The sequence below is a fragment of the Orbicella franksi genome, chromosome 6 (assembly GCF_964199315.1).
Source record: "Orbicella franksi chromosome 6, jaOrbFran1.1, whole genome shotgun sequence".
Classification (NCBI taxonomy): Eukaryota; Metazoa; Cnidaria; class Anthozoa; order Scleractinia; family Merulinidae; genus Orbicella; species Orbicella franksi.
This window is the reverse complement of record NC_138150.1, coordinates 789566-806663: the sequence shown is the minus strand read 5'-3', so window position 1 is coordinate 806663 and position 17098 is coordinate 789566. Positions and strand designations below refer to the sequence as shown.

Sequence of the window (17098 nt, the reverse complement as noted above, 5' to 3'; positions counted from 1 at the left end):
TTATGACGTATGTTTGTATCAGCTTTAATTTGAAGTCTAATTTTGTGACCTCGTAAATATTACATCTGGTGCTTGTCTCCATGGCAACACGCGGTCAAATTAAGGTGGCTCAAAACAGTTTTCGGCAATTTCCATAATTTCATCTTGGCGAGTCATTTATCTTTACCTGTAGATCCTACAAGCATCGTATCAAAAATCTGCTCAATCGCAAGACACAAGAAGTTGCCATAGCAACAGTATGACCTACTAATTTCAGCTTCAACTGCTAATAACTCAAAAACGAGCTTGGTGACCGCAGTTTCTTACTATCGAAGCTTGATTAACAGGATAAGACGCAACAATTGTACATGGGGTTCAGAGCCATCTTAAAATTTCCGAAAATTTTCGGAAAACGTGCAACGTATGCAAAAAGTATAAATGCCGAAAGAACGTGAAACTAGCACGTAAATGAATATAAAACATAGTCTGAGGTGACATAGCCATTAACCAATGGTTTATGAAATTTTAAAAAAGTTGACACTTTCCTTCCGTTTCAAGACGGACGCCTGAGTCATTGGGATATCACAGTAGACACACCAACCGAGACTGTGAATTGACATCAATACTTTGAAGCAACTAGACAGCGTATGATGTTACCGTTTGTTTTCCACCTTGAGGCCCGGGACCTGGCTCAGGATTGGCCAGTTGGGACAGTGTGACTTCGTACAGAGTGCCATAACTAAACATAACTAAAAATCTGACTTCGACCGTTGATAAACTATCAAGCAATGAAAGTTCTCTGTTACCAGCAACTCTGGAAAGTCATTCTCGTGATCAATAAACACAAACCCGCTTTAAACGGTTTCTGTGGTAATGATATTCTAAACACATAAACACGTCATTTTCGAAAAAGGATATTGATATTATTGACCCATCAGGCGTGATAAGTAAAAGTCATACCTGTTTGTCAGAAGAATAAGACAACGACCAATCACAAAACTTGCTTGTGGCAAGCCACCATGATGAAAACCAACGAAGATACGGTTGATCAACGGATAGCAGCAGCGCTGTGGATAATTTAACTCTCGGGTGAAACACAACGCAAAATTAATTTCAAATCTCTGATTTTAGCTTGGAGAAGAGAACATTTGGTGAGTAACTAGCGAAAAAATTAGATTAGCTTTTCCATCTGGGCTAGCGAGAAGGTAGAATTAAACTGTTTCTTAATTTAGATTCAAGACATGTTGACCAGACTGTCAGAAATTTAGAAACATTGCTATTATGAAATAAATACACAGGATATTGGACTGTGTTTGGTTTTAGCCAAGAATAGCTCGTTCCTTTGTTTGGTCTCTTCTTAAATCTCAGATAACAGCATATATCTAGATAGGACCAAAATCAACTGATACTAATGAAGCTATAAATGGCAATATTTTCGTCTAATTCTGTGGTTACTTATCTAGGCAGAGCAAAATTTGTGTGGTCATTTACCTAGACAGAGTAAAAGCGACACACTTGTGCACTTAAACTCTGATGACTTTCCTCTTAATATAAAAACTGGAAAATCTTAAAATCTAACAGCACGATTAGATTAACTTCGAGTTTAAAATATTTCAGGACAAAATATATCATTCAACGAGTGGTGATAAATATAGAAAAATTGTAGCTTCGTTTCACAGGTTTTCAGTGCCAGAGGAAAGAAAATGGGCAAATATATGAAACATTTGTTGCACGAAAAAATTTCGGTATTCAGCCCGAAGTCTTCAAAGTTTAGGCTGTGATTTTCCTTGGCAATACCAGTGACAACACGATGAAAAGACAACCTGTTTGCCTGGTGTCTCTTTGGTTTTACAAGTAAAAACAACATAGCACAAAATATCAATACACGTGAACATCTGAACGTCTTAAGCGCGGGAGAACTCTTCTGTGACGAAAATAACTTATGGAGGAGGAGGGCCTCCGAGAAAGCTAGCTTACGTTCTATTTCTTTCCGATTAGGAGTTGAATTAGTGTTAGGTTACCAAGGATGTTAAATAATTTATGTTTTTATTAGCAGGATTTTTTGGCAATTAACTAAACGATTGCTCGAGTCAAGCTTATAGAAATTAAAGTTGATTCAAGCTAACTTTTATGGACATTGCACAAGGAACGATTTAGCTGATTACTGAATGTTTTTTTTTTTGCACTGGACTGAGTTTGGATGATTCAATGTATTAGGGATAATTTCCTGTGAAGAAGGCGGAGTTATTGCAGGTTATTATGTAAAAGTTATTATATATATGTGTTCCAAATATTTAATTTGAGGAACGTTTAAGATGGAATCCACCAGAGGTTCGAGTAACAAGTAGACAAAAACCTAGTACCAAGATTATTTACATCGTATTGCAAACTTCTGTACGACTCTTTTCAATATGAAAGTGAAGAATGATCATCGCAGTAAATTTTCCAATTTAAGCAATTGGCCGGAAAGAAGAAGCCTGAAAAAATCAAGGCTTCAAGGGGATTTGAACCCGTGACCTCCTCGAATACCGGTGCGATGCTCTACCAACTGAGCTATGAAGCCACACATTGGGAGCGAGGTCAATTAATTGAGTTCATATCTTCCCGTGAGGAGTGAAATGATGTGGAGTATATATAAAATAATTCATATTTGAACTGCGGTTGTAGATGATCATTCTTCACTTTCATCTACAACCGCAGTTCAAATATGAATTATTTCATATATACTCCACATTGTTTCAAGTATCTTCTCAAAAAAAAAATCATTTCTAGCAACGCCAAACGTCAAAAACGAATGTTGAACTTCACATGAAACACTTAAGAGTACTGGTGAAATGAAACTGATGATGAAATTTTGCCTGTGTTTGCACAAGTTCTCTGAACTTTGAAATGTATTTTCTCTCGTTCCCATTGGACATTGTTTTCGGTGTTATTTCAGGCAATTATTTATGTATTTAGCTTTAAAAAAAATCTAAAAATGACTGTAAAATACTTAAAATTATTCTGGTACCAGATTTTTGTCCACTAAAACCTGAAATTGCCCGATTTTCTATCGGATGTCGCCTTAATTTTGCTCAATTAATCCTTGTCGACAGGTTCGCCAAAATGGGAAGTTTGATACCCATAATCAGTATCTTGTGTGGAGCCGTTGTCTTATGCAAAGGTATTTGAAAAAAGGCAATTATTAATAGTTTGTTTGCTAAACTGATTTTGAACCCGGTGTACAGCCAGAGGAACCAAAAGAGTGGGTTCGACTCCTGGCCGAGTTCATTGTGTTGTGTTCAAGGGGAACCCCACTCAGGCGACTGAATCGCTGAGCGAGGTTGGTAGTAATAGCGACACACAAAAGCCGTTATCTTTACCTCAAACAGAGCGAGAGATTAAATTCGGACGCTAGTGTAGAAGGCAAATGTTAGGTTAGTTTAACTCTATATTCCTTTACCGATTCATAAAGTTAAATCAAACATGGGGAAGGGTTTGAAGCACACCGATTTGTACCTTACCCATGCCAGAATTCGTCACTGATTTACACCGTTATTGCCTGTTGGTATGTAGAATTGTTATGTTACATAACCACCAAAAAGGGCTTAAGTGTGACTTACCATTAGTAAACTGTTTGTTCCATTGGAAAACGACGCCAAACAGTCTTTCGAGTAATTGGCTGGCTTTGCAGACTACAAGAGTCACGTTTGATGTTTCTCTCTTAAGGTTGGGAAATACCATACGCGGGACAAAATGGAATGAATCCATTTAAGAAGAGTGAAATCCCTGATCCTGTTGATACTGGTAAGTAAGCACTTTGAAAAAGTGCATTCACTTAGATGAGTCGTTCGAATCTCGCAGTATCTGCTTAAAAGAAAGGGAAGAAAAGTAATGCATAGCTCGGTTTTTTGATGTAATGGCAGAAGTCCTTTATACATACGGTTTAAGCCTCAGCTATGGTTCTGCTCTTAAGAAACAGCAAAAGTTTCCAAAAAAACCCTAATTTCATTTTCCAAAGGAGAGCCGAATTGCGTTGTTTTGGTACATTAATATGGCTACCATGTGCCACAAGAAAACACTATGCACATACATATGCAGTCCTCCTATGTAGTCCCTACTCTGTATATGCGCTCGTAGTGACGAAAATGGGTCTCTCGCCAATATCACCTACATAAACCAATCAAGTCATTCGGAAACATTTGAATTACGAGGGAATAATGATCGTCAATTTGTGTTTGTGTATTTGCTTTTCAGCCCAAACTGTTGGAAATCCGCTGCCTTCAGCTTTCTTTGAGGAGCAAATCACAACAGGACGACATCCTGACGATGACAAGAGATACACAATTGGTATGTCTCACTGTTGTGATTATTAGTTCGCTTCCTTCAAACATTTACTAACCACACCCTGCTTTTTAAGTAAATGTTTATATATTTTAATTTTTTTGCGGTGTTGTAATTTTATTCTCACAGAACAGCTTAACCATGCTGCCAGACACCGTAACGTTTATTTCGACACCGTTGGAGGCGACCCTTATGGTGAGAAAAATATAAATTTCAAATTCTTGACTGGCTGCATTATGCTTTGCTTAGATAGCCAATCATAGAATAGGTCAAAATAGATGGCTAGTCAAAAGATAAAACAGAAGATAACAAAAGTGAACAATACGGGTGGGGAAGGAGTGGGATGGAGGAAGAATGGGGAAGTGAAATTGGACAGGTTGCTTAACAGGAAAATACGTCATGCCAACATATATTCACAGGTCAAGCCGATATGGTGTGTATATTACTGTGCTAAAATAGCTTGTTTTTACACCCCGTGAAATAGGTCACAGCAGTCCCGTGCTTTCGCGTTCACATATTGCTGTCCCTCACAAGAAGAGGAGATCTCTTATGCCGGCCGAATCACGTGAGTATAGTAGGTAGTTAGGTTTTGAGGGAAATAGGGTGTTAGGTAGATAGGTAGTGTATTGAGCTTCCATGAATTGAGCGAAAATAACGCACAAAAATTTTCTTTGTACTTTCTTGTTAGCTTATTGATTTAACACTTCGAAAACGTATATGCAGTTGGCAAAATCCATTCTCAAAACTGCTATAACAAAAGCACATAATTTGCAGATAAGCCTTACTAATTTGTTTTCTTTGTTCAGCTCAAAATGTCGCTGGAAGTCAGCTCCCGTCAGCTTTCTTTGAAGAGCAGGTTATTGCAGGAAGACATCCAGATGACGATAAAAGATATACCATTGGTATGCCTACTTGTGGCTATTGTTTCTTTTTTTTGTGATCAATGTTATTACACCATTATAGATAGAGAGCATAATTCAGAGAACTGATTGCTATATACGAGCCATCCTTTTCTTCATTTTTAAAATCAGCCTTACGATTCGTATGGAAAAAAAAACAACTAAAAAATATTTAAAACCAAATTTTACAATTCGTCAAGTTCTCGTTCCAGATAAGGAAGCCCTCAAATAGTTTTTTTTTTCAGTTATTTTACTTATAAATATTTTTTTTTAACAGTGTACATATTACTAGAAATAATTTTCCGAAGGTTACAAGTAGATTTTATGTAAGTCATTCTTTCTGATGCTGTTTGTGTTACTTTTGTCTTCACAGAGCAGTTGAATCATGCCGCCAGACACCGTAATGTTTATTATGACATGGTCGGAGGAGATCCGTATGGTAGGAAAGAGTCCCGGGGAAACTCTCATATGAAAAGGTCGGGGATGTCCGTCGGAAAATTTGAATTAAACCCCACATTGCACCACATTTCGTCAAATTGTGACATAATGCACAAAATTGCGCCACATTGCGCCACATTGTACCACATTGCGCCCCACTGTGCCTCATTGCGCCACACTGTGCCTCATTAAGCAACATTGTGCAAAATTGTGCCACATTGTACCATATTGTGCCACATTGCGCCACATTGTGCCACATTACGCCACATTGTACCACATTGTGCCAAATTGCACCACATTGTGCCAAATTGCGCCACACTGTGCCTCATTGCGCCACATTGTACCACATTGCGCCACACTGTGCCTCATTGCGCCACATTGTGCCACATTGTGCCACACTGCGCCACATTGCGCCACATTGCGTCACATTGTGCCACATTGTACCACATTATGCCACATTGTGCCACATTGCGCCACATTGTGCCACCCTGCATCACATTGTACCAAATTGTGCCACATTGCGCCACATTGTGCCACATTGCGCCCCACTGTGCCACATTGCGCCACATTGTACCACATTGTACCACATTGCGCCACATTGTACCACATTGCGCCACATTCTACCACATTGTGCCACATTGCGCCACATTGTGCCACCCTGCATCACATTGTACCAAATTGTGCCACATTGCGCCCCACTGTGCCACATTGCGCCACATTGTACCACATTGCGTCACATTGTACCACATTGTGCCACATCGTACCACATTGTGCCACATTGTGCCACATCGTACCACATTGTGCCACATTGTGCCACATTGTGCCACATTGCGCAACATTGTGCCACATTGTGCCACATTGTACCACATTGTGCCACATTGCGCCACACTGTGCCACATTGTGCCACATTGTACCACATTGTGCCACATTGCGCCACATTGTGCCACATTGTACCACATTGCGCCACACTGTGCCTCATTGCGCTACATTGTGCCGCATTGTGCCACATTGTGCCACATTATGCCACATTGTGCGACATTGCGCCACATTGTGCCACCCTGTTCCACATTGTACCACATTTTGGCACACTGCGCAACACTGTGTCACATTGCGCCACATTGTACCACATTGCGCCACATTGTGCCACATTTTACCACATTGCGCCACACTGTGCCTCATTGCGCCACATTGTGCCACATTGTACCATAGGTGTGGCTCGAGCTTTATTTGATCCCTAAAAGACACCAGTTAAAAGGGAAAGCCTCGATTACAGGCCGCTGTTCAGGACAGGAGCCCGCGTTAATAGAGTGGACTCGAGAGACTGGCGGAAATCGAGCCTAGAAACGGAAATAAGAGTGTGTTTTTATCATTTATCGTTGAGTGCACGCTAAAAATACTTTGACAGCTAAAATAGTGGTTTTTCGTCATGAATACCCTCAGTGAGACCAGAATCCTTGATCTATACCCCTAAGCGAGACGACGTGCATCCCCGACCTTTTCATAAGGAAGTCTTCCCCCGGGAAAGGGTATAGTACGTAATACACTATCTTAACAGTTTTATCCAACGCTTCTCAAACTGGCATTTTTCGTTTACTTTATTAAAATAGGTCACAGCAGTCCCGTGCTTACCCGATCACATATTGCTGTCCCTCACAAGAAGCGAAGATCAGTTCCACAAGCTGAATTAGTGTCTGCACGTGAGTAAACAAACAAAATGTATAATTCTGTTGATCAACAAGAAAAGCCTGATCGGTTTCAGGTCTGAACTGAATAGTGAAAGTTGTGGAATCGTTGTGCTCGACCATTCAGATACAAGCAACTGAGCGATACCTTCATGTAGATGACTTTTTTATGCCTTTTCTCACATCTTTTTTCACATTTGCACGTGGACTACACTGTTGGTCAAACGCTTACTCTAGTAATTTTAAAAAATAGCTTTTTGGTATTCGGATATGACAAAACTTGCACTCCCTTTCTAACAATAGCGTGACATAATTCTATACAGTGATTTTTAAGTAGCTACTAGTCATGACATCTAGGCCCTGTGTGTCATTTGATTTGGTGAGGATAGGTGAAGGTACAACAAACGCGGCAATCGGTAAGTTTCGGAGTTGTTCCCTATTCAGAGCTAAAAAATGACAAATGACATAAAATGTTTAAGCAAGTAACCACAGACGATGATCCTGCTGGTATACGTTAGATCAATGACATTATATTGCCATGTAGAAAACAATGGATATGGCATTGGCTTGGAAAACCATTTTGCTAATGTTTCAAAAAATTCATTCCTTTTAAGCTGGTGCCATCAGTCAATATTACCCAGCCGTGCAATCCAGTCCACTAACCGTCCAACCAGCCGCGAAACGAGATAGCATTGGTAAGTAAATGATTAACCACATGCAGGATGAACTCAGCAACACATTGATCAGAGCAGGAAACTTACACTAATCTAACATTGACAATTACCTTACTGCATGACTGTGGCACAAGTTGGGTAAGATAATGTATACAATGAATTTCCAGCCTTCGGATTGGTGGGATTCGCTATGACTACTTGCATTATATTTACTAATAATTTAAAATATTAATTGGTTACTCTATTTTCTAGCCAGGTTAAATTATGCTGCAAGACACAGAAATGTTTATTTTGATTCCGTTGGTGGAGATCCCTACGGTAAGAACACAGTTCTGTAAAGTGCAGTAAACTCGAAAAATATCCTAATGGAAAAAACAAGCCTAACGGAATTGAACTTTCCAATTGGAAATGTCTGGTAACCCAGAATTACTTAAAACAACTTCTTATCTTAGAGTGTGGTACTTGTCGAGACAGCTCACCGTCAACATAATTAACTATCATTGACGACATCTAGGCACCAAAACGTACGAGCGAGTGGCAGCAATTTTTAAGCAGAACAGAAAACCCAGTCTGGAATCCCAAATGTTATGGCCTTGGAGTTGTCTTGTCTGATTAATTCTCGGAGTTCGTTTGGCTACCATTAGTTAAAACCTATCACACGAGCTCTCCAACATTTGTGGACAGTCCTGCATTTTAATGAAAGTTGTTGTTGTTTGTCTGCTTGTTATTTCAGAAGTTGTTGTTTCTTTTACTGACGTGTCAACTTGATTTTGTCGCTGTAACTTTGTTGTAGGTTCCAGTAGCCCCGTGCTCACACGGCAGCACATCTTAATTCATCACAAAAAGAGATCAGCTGAAGAGCAGGAGATGAAGACAGAGTAAGAATACAGCCTATACATTGTACAAATACTTAAAAGATTAAGTACGTTTTTCAGCCATCGGAACTAGAACCAGATGATGAAGATCTCTGTTTTTAAGACGTGAATAAGGCCAATAGTTTGTGTCTTATCATGAAGTGGCATCTTTCGGAGTACTCTTGAGCACTCGTGGTGTTTTTCCATTGGTTAATAAAAAAATCGGGAACTTTACTAAGAGATTAGCCAAAACAACAGAGTACATTAATGGATTAGTGCCCAGTAATCTTCAGTCAGAATCTGTAAGACACGTTTCTTTTAAGAGAAACCGCTGACGCACGACTGTCCCCTCTAACCTAGCCAGCGCGCAGGTGTATATGATTCGTAAGAAATCATGTGGATTTATAGTTGGCTTTAATTCTTGTCCTATTTTTTTTATTTAAGGAAAACATTAAGGAAGAAGTTGCGACTCCACTAATCTGAGGTTCTAGCAATGGACTCTTTAACAAGCGCATCAAATCTGAAATCTGTATATATCGAATTTATGACAGTGGGAGATGAATAAACAACCTTATTTTGTTAGTTATTTGTAGTGTGTTCCATTTTATCATAAATGATTCATTTTGGTCCATCTTTTAAAACATCAATGTTCCGAATGTAAGGACCAGTATTTTCTCATTTGGGCTATCCATGTAGCCTGGGGTATTTGTGTTTAGATGAAATTAAATGACTGAGCTCTCTGGGACGGGATATTGAGCCTATACTACAGTATTAAGTGAGGTGTACAAGACTTTACGTTTACAGACTTTGAATTCAGTCCCGGGTAGAAAGGGTCAGGAAGTTTCTGCTCTATCGGAAAAAGTACCAAGCGAAATTATACGACAAACATGAAGAAAATATGACATTTATTTGGTTTTGTTCTAACGTAAATAACGTCGAATAAATAGACACTGCTGCTCTCATACAAATGTTGCGTTCACCAGACAAATAACTGTACCACCAGGCGCCATGTGTACTGATGTTTTTGTAGTTGAAACCTCGCCATTTTCAACAAGCCACTTTCACAATTTCTGAACATTTTTACAGTCTATATTGTTGAAATAAACTCGTTATTTGATACCATCGTATCACCCACTGTTCAAATGTACATCATCTGAAAATTCCATCTACGGTAGCCTCACGATTTCATAGAGTTTAAGATAGTATTGACTGAAATGAACCTCTTCGATCCATGATGCCAGGAACAAAATATTACATCAAGGAGCCCAAAAATGTGACTAATTTTAATGAATTCTTTCATGCGTGTAGACTATCCAATCAGATGCCGACGATGGCTTTTCTTAGCTTTTGATTGGATAGTATTAACGTAGTCACACTTTAGGGTTTCTTGCTTTAAACAGGGAAAGCCAACATTGTGAAATTCTGTTACAATGTTAAAATGTTTCAACTGCAAGGTTATATGTCTTCAAAATACGTTTGAACTCGATAATTTGCAGTTACATTAACTATTTACAAAAGATCAATATACATTCTGTGGCTTTAGAAAGTAATGGCTCACAAGGAACGAGACGATCCCCGCATTGACCTGAATATAAATGATCAAGCGTGTTTGAAAAATAGGATTTAAGTGGCAGGTTGGCTTCTTCTTTTTCTTCCATGTTTTGGAAAGAATACTTCTTGTTGACTTAAAACTTGATAATTACTGTAAGCTGTGGAGACGAAAACAGGCAAGAATTATTGTTATTTTCAAGAAAAATAATAGTAAAAGAATTATCACCGTGAAGTCTGAGAGGGCAACTTAAGGTTCAGCAATTCAGCATTTATATAGTAAGCGCGTTTTGAAATCCATTTCTATAATATTAGCCAGAAATCTTATGATTTATTAAGAGGACCAATGTTCAACCAAAATGGGCATCGACCATTTTCATGAGTTAGTATCAAATTTAGTGGTTATATCATGTCAGTAGTGAGGAACTGTTGGCAAGAGCGAGCATGAAACCGGTGAGCAAGGAAGTGATGTATCGTAGATGAAAACTGATTGGTCACATCCTGAGGCCAGATCGCGTGCAATAATGATTGTAACATCGCAATAAGCTGGGTGTCACAAGGGAAAAGGAGATGAGGAAGGCCCAAGACAACGTGTAGACGAACACTAGAAAGGGAACGGAAAGAGGCGGGGTGGAGTTCATGGGAGGAAACGAGAACGATCGCAGCAGACCGAGAAAAGTGGAGGACCTCTGTAAAGGCCCTATGTGCCACGAGGCACGAGGAAGACAGATGCTAGATGCTTAGTAGCAATTACCAGAAGCTCTTGAAACTCTGGCTAACTTTGTTCGCGTTAAAGGTTGCCCAGTTTCTGTCTTCATTGATAATAAAACTGATCAGGACATTTTGAGTTTAGAAACTGTGTTATTTAGCTGATCTGGTTAAATACTTACACTGACTGTCACCCGCGATGCCATCAAATATGACGTTCCTGTGACGAGCTCGTTGATTTTGAGAGGCTGCAAGAAATAACAGTTCCATACATGAGAAAATTATCAATATGTTCAGATTTAACACTAAATTGGGTAAAACTGTTACAAACGAGTAACAAGCAGTCAGCCTATGGGTTCATTACGTTAGTTAACTTTTACTTTAACCTGTCATTTGACACACACTGTATAGTATTTTCTATGATGCAGGTGTCTTACAGGCATCGCACAATGAACAGATTTTCGATTTTTTAAGACTACCTCATTGCAAGAGTTTACGATAAACAATACAATTCAAACAAAAGCTTTGTAAAGGACAGGGAAAAGAACAAAAGAAAATGTTGCATTAACAGGACTGCTCAAGACAAATCATTTTAAATAAGTGGGCACGCGGAATGGGCGGGATGTACAGAGTCATTACTACAGAAAGTTACAGAAATGGGTGACGTCTAACATATGTGCCAAACTTGTAAGTTTACAAATGTGCGATTTTACTTACCTAGATACTTGTCTCCAAAGCCCCACTCTTTCGGCTTAGGTTTGGTAGTGGTATGTAAACCAGCTGAGGGAGGTTTTGTCGTTACCAGAACAGGATGAGCGACAGGCGCAGGTGCCGGTGGAGGAGTCGGAGACAGGTGTGATGGAGGAGGCTTTGTCATGACTATCGGAGGAGAATTCAACTGTGATCCTGAAGGCGGATTGTTTAACGTGCCATTTGAATGGGAAGGCACTACAGGAGCTGGACTGGTATTGTCCAATGATGGAGCAAAAGGTGAAACCATGATTATTGGTGCAGTTGTTGCTGACGGTGGCTGTGGTGCTGGAGTCGTTGAGCTGATAGGATTTTTCGGGACAGGGGTGGAAGAGGGTGTTTCCAATGAAGAATTAGTCAGGGAAGTCATGTTGCTTAAAGAAGTAGTGTTTTTCTCAAGCCAGCCCAAGCCAGGGAAAGAGATGTTTTGGGGAATAACTGCAACGGAGGAATTTGTTTCTTGTGAAGCGGGTATTGTACTGTTTGAGGATTCGACTTTGATACTTGTAGCATTTGCAGGTACTGTAATTTCAGGAGCAGTGGCATTAACTAGAGATGTTGCATTTATTGTAGGAGATGAACTACTTTCAGCTGAAGCGTTTGTCACTGCGAGAGTAGAATTACTCACGATAGTAGAGTTTTCAGCTTGGGTCGTTTCTGATGAGAAAGGATGCGAGGGAGAGGGGAGAAAGAGGACTGTGTCTTTATCTGGAGGCGTTGCAATGATGTACGACGCATTTTCGTATTCCGAATTTAAAACTGGCAATGATGGGGGCGATGGCTTGGCAACAGAACTAGAGGCTTGGGTGTTAGCCGGGGATTGAGTTCCAGGAGAGGAGGAAGATGCTGATGCTGGTGGGAATGGAGGAGAAGAGGATACACCAGAGATTCGATTAGGTTCCGAAGCTGGAGGTGGTGCTGGTGCTGGTGCTGGCGCTGACGCTGGAGATGGAGTCGGAGCTGGGGAAAGAGCTGTTGAAGGATAAGAGCTGGCTACTACGGGCTGTGCAGGGGATTGTGCAGGTGAAGGTGATGGTGAAGGAGCAGCAGATGCTTGGTTAGCAGGGTAGCTATAATAACTGGGTGCTGGTTGTGGAGCAGGCGCAGGTGCTGGGTATGCAGAAGTCGAGGGTGCTCCATAGGCTTGGTATGTAGCAGGAGACGGAGGGCCTGCAGGAGAACCGTAATAGTTAGATGTTTGCTGTGGCGTGGATGGTGAAGTTGTTAAATTGGTCATCTGGTACAAGGTAGGGGCCGAAGGATAGTTGTAAGAAGTGGTTGCTGGCTGTGATACCGGCACAGACGTTGTTTGTGAGGTAGACGGAGCTGCTGCTTCGGGTGAAGAGGCATAGCTACCACTTATTGCTGATGGCTGAGTATTGTTAGATAGCGTTGTAGCAGAGGAGGAGCTGCCAACATTTGGTTGAGATGCATTACTTTGAGAAACAGATGAACTGTTGATTATTTCGTAAGAAACAGGCGAATTTATAAATTTGGTTTTCGATTCTTGGCTTGTGCTTTCCTGCTCTGATTTCGGGCCGCCTACGTTATACACAGGATAGCTGTAGGCTTGTTCATTCAACGTGTTATTTCCTTTCGAGGTATTCGAAAACGTATTGGTGCTATTAACGGTGGTAGTTATTGGTGTCTGCTGCGCTTCCTCGTTATAATTGCTAACGTAATAAATTGGATAATTGTAGGTACCATTATTTCTTGATGGGCTTTCTGGTGACGTAGTAGGCGGTGCAGAGCTGTTGCTGAAAACAGGTGTTTGTTGTTTTTCGTTAGGAGGACTGGTTATATAGAATACTGGATAGCTGTTATTATTTGCATTTTCAGTTGCATTACTTTCGGATGCTTGAGATGGAACAGATGAATTAGCTGTTGCATTTGACATAGGCTGCGAAGTTGTTTGTTGCAAATTGGGCTCTTCATAATTGGACACGTAATATACCGGATAGCCGTTATTTACGGTCGAATTTTGTGAAGATGGAGCTGTAGAGTTATAAGAATTCACTGATGATTGCTGTGAGGTAAACTCTAGTGTGGAAGAACTGTCGTTGCTGAATGTTGTGTCAGCAGATGCCAAAGATGGTTGGGCTGAAGAATAGTTGGCTTGCGCAGGGACAACTTGAGCACCATTTTGGGTTGCTAGTTGCTGTTGTCCACTTTCCGTTGTTGTAGTTGATGCAACTGTTGCTTGGGGACTGCTGTTCCAACTAGCTGAATTCGAGGCTTCTGTTTTGAACAAGGCAAAGAGATTTGTCAATATAGCCCCCCATTAGATGGACTCTCATAGACTGTTATGGTTATAATAGTTTTCTGAGTTGCGTGGTGTTGCAGGCAAAAGTTTAGTTCGTAAAATCTATCTTGGTAATAGATGTCCAACAGTAGCAATTAAATGAAAGAATGAAAGATGGGAATGCAGCCATGACACTACTGGAAAAATGAGCTGAAAAAATTTCAGGCTCTGAACGGGATTCGAACCCACGACCTTCGCGTTACCGTTGCAATGCTCTACCATCTGAGCTATCAAAGCCACATGAGAGCGGTCGTGTGTGAGTTCGGCCCTATATGGAATTCATATGCTTGAGCCGAGTATTACGTCCACTGAACATGTAGGGCCGAACTCACACACGACCGCTCTCATGTGGCTTTGATAGCTCAGTTGGTAGAGCACTACACCGGTAACGTAAAGGTCGTGGGTTCGAATCCCGTTCAGAGCCTGAAATTTTTTCAGGTCATTTTTCCAGTAGTGTCATGGCTGCATTCGCATCTTTCATTCTTTCAAAATCTATCTTGTTTAAGTATGCAAAGTTGTTTGTTTGTCTTTAATTCTCAGTAAGTATTGCTTGGTTTATTGGAAATTCAAAATTCGTTGCTGAGGTCCAAAATATCACAAGCAAAAAACAAATCAAAAACCAATAGAAGATCTTTTGGAAACTTCTCGAAAACCTATGTTATCTTTAAAGTTACCACTAACTTATAATCCGCCCGGTTTAAATCATGTACTTACGTGAAGGTATGGAGCCTACTTGTGACGCTCCATTTTGGTTTGCAGTGTATTGCGATGAGGATGTCGAGTATCCTGGGTAACCAAGGTATCCTGAAAAGTGAAATAATTTTATTAAAAATCTAAATGTGATTATTCATCAACGTAGCAAACGCGACCCGCGGAACTAGTGGCACTACTGATTCGTGAAGTAAATTTGCTTCTTGCCGGTTCTATTCTGGAATCCGAGTGGTCGTAAGAAGCAAATATGGTAAAACGGAACGCTGAGAGAAACGCTAAGGTTTATGTTTATTCCAGGTTCAATTAGAAGCCGAAGTCGGACCAGTCAGAGATGTAAGTGAATAGGTGGAACGAAAAGCGCTGAATTTATTTGTGTTTGCTGGGACTCGGCCCTAAGCTATCACTCTTCAGTCTTTTTTTCTATGTGGTGAGTCATAGTGTGAACTTAACACTAGCGTGTGAACAGGTTCTCTCCCTCCCCTCGCATGATTAACCACCCGTTTAATCTCACCTTGATTTGCAATCTGCCTTCTATGGAGTCTTGACGAGAGCTCTAAGTAACAAATAAATTATTCAAAGAATAAATAAAGAATGATGAGTCATGAAGAAAATGCACGACAGTGGATAGCCCTCTGAGAATGTTGATGAAAAAAAAAAATTTCAATCAACGTTCTACGGAAAGAAAAACAGTCTATTCGATTTGGTCCCCAGACATTAAAGCATAGATAGGTGATATCTTACCTTTTGCGACACGAACATCGAGCGGAGCTGTGAGTAACAAAAAAATACATGACACATTAGCACACTTGCTGCTGCGTTCTGGCATAGGTTCTCTAGCGCTGAGCGCTAAATATTCTTCTAATTTCCAACCGTCATCAACATCATGTCTCTCTTATATTTTTCCAAGCAAACAAGGGACAAAAAAAAAAATCACCGGAGAGTATGTTTTGATCACTGATGTACAACCCATAAATTTAATATATATAAAAACTGGATCATTGGATAATGCAATTCGAGAGTTTTCATTGGCTCAGCCATCGTAGGTCATGAGCCATTATACCATGCTCTACAAATGAGGTAAGCGTACACGTAATTTTTTGGGGCGTTTTTTATTTTTATTTTAGATTAGTTTTCTATATTTTGGGCGCGTTTTTAATACTGAACAATTATTCCACTCGTGCTTGTTGGATATGAGATGATTATAGCCAACGAGGCGCCACGCGCGTCGTTGGCTATCTACCGTCTCATATACAAAGCACGCTCGTTAAATAAAAAATGCACTGAATACCAACCATAAAATTTTGACAAGATTTCGGTATGAATGCAATAATGAGTCTTACCTGAATCAACCGATAAACCAACGCAAACTATCACAGAGACAAGGAAACGTATCCTCATTTCTTCACCTTTCTCATGCGAGGTTAACCTGTTAAAAAGAATAATATTTGAATTTGACAGGTTCAGCATATCAAGGGATCCTTTTTTTCTTATCGGTAATCAGCCTAGGAGGGAACAAAACGTCTTGCTCCACGTTATCTTCTTTGCCAGACACACGTAATGAATTTTCTTTGTACGTTACCATATGGTGATTTGCAGAGTAATGAACGTAACTCATGATAACTGTAATGCACTGTGTTGCCTACATGTAAGCATCGATACTTAAACGAAATGTCCCGTCTACATTGCAAAACTATGTTCGTAAGAAAAAATAGAAATTTATATTTCTATTATTCAGCTTCAATTATACTATCTTAGCCACTCAAGACGACACCGCTAAAGCCAGATAGATGGTACTACAGAATGTCATTGTATATATATATGCCTACTGTATGGTTTAGTACTAAATACTTCCAACATGCTGTTTGCCTCGGTATTTCACGAGGAGTTTACTTTTCGATAGCATTAACTGCCTTGTTTCTCAAGAAGTTCATAACGGTCTCAGCTAGTCTGTCCCAAACTACACTTTCATAAACAAGGACTGGTGGTAAATTGCATATAGTTATGTAACCTGTTGTTTGTTGCCATGACATCGCAGATCAAGCTACAAGTGCTCAATTTGCTACTTTACACACTCAGTACTTATTTCCTGTGATCTATCGAGTATCCCGAAAGGTCGAAAAGATTAGTTCTATCAATGCCTAATAAAGTTCAGACTTACAAAAATGAAGGTTTTTCACACATATCGTGTCGGTCAGATGGGATTCCTTAGTTCTTTTGTATATGCTTGCAT

The 17098-nt window shown here is 40.0% G+C and overlaps 2 protein-coding genes across 2 annotated transcripts; one reads left to right on the top strand and one right to left on the bottom strand.

Moving 5' to 3' along the window:
* Positions 1-922: 922 nt before the first annotated feature.
* LOC145489759 (uncharacterized) lies at positions 923-9534 on the top strand. Its single transcript, XM_081468801.1, has 13 exons — positions 923-1130; positions 3075-3142; positions 3688-3765; positions 4216-4308; positions 4432-4497; positions 4787-4867; positions 5109-5204; positions 5575-5640; positions 7247-7336; positions 7936-8016; positions 8248-8313; positions 8789-8873; positions 9294-9534. Exons 2-13 carry the CDS (start codon positions 3085-3087, stop codon positions 9325-9327), a joined length of 894 nt encoding a protein of 297 aa, XP_081324927.1. The 5' UTR covers positions 923-1130; positions 3075-3084; the 3' UTR covers positions 9328-9534.
* Positions 9535-10375: 841 nt separating this feature from the next.
* LOC145489445 (uncharacterized) lies at positions 10376-16898 on the bottom strand. The gene is made up of 8 exons (XM_081468419.1): positions 16759-16898; positions 16209-16294; positions 15610-15636; positions 15380-15421; positions 14872-14961; positions 11823-14093; positions 11288-11353; positions 10376-10558 (listed from the first exon to the last, which is right to left on the bottom strand). Exons 1-8 carry the CDS (start codon positions 16896-16898, stop codon positions 10473-10475), a joined length of 2808 nt encoding a protein of 935 aa, XP_081324545.1. The 3' UTR covers positions 10376-10472.
* Positions 16899-17098: the final 200 nt, after the last annotated feature.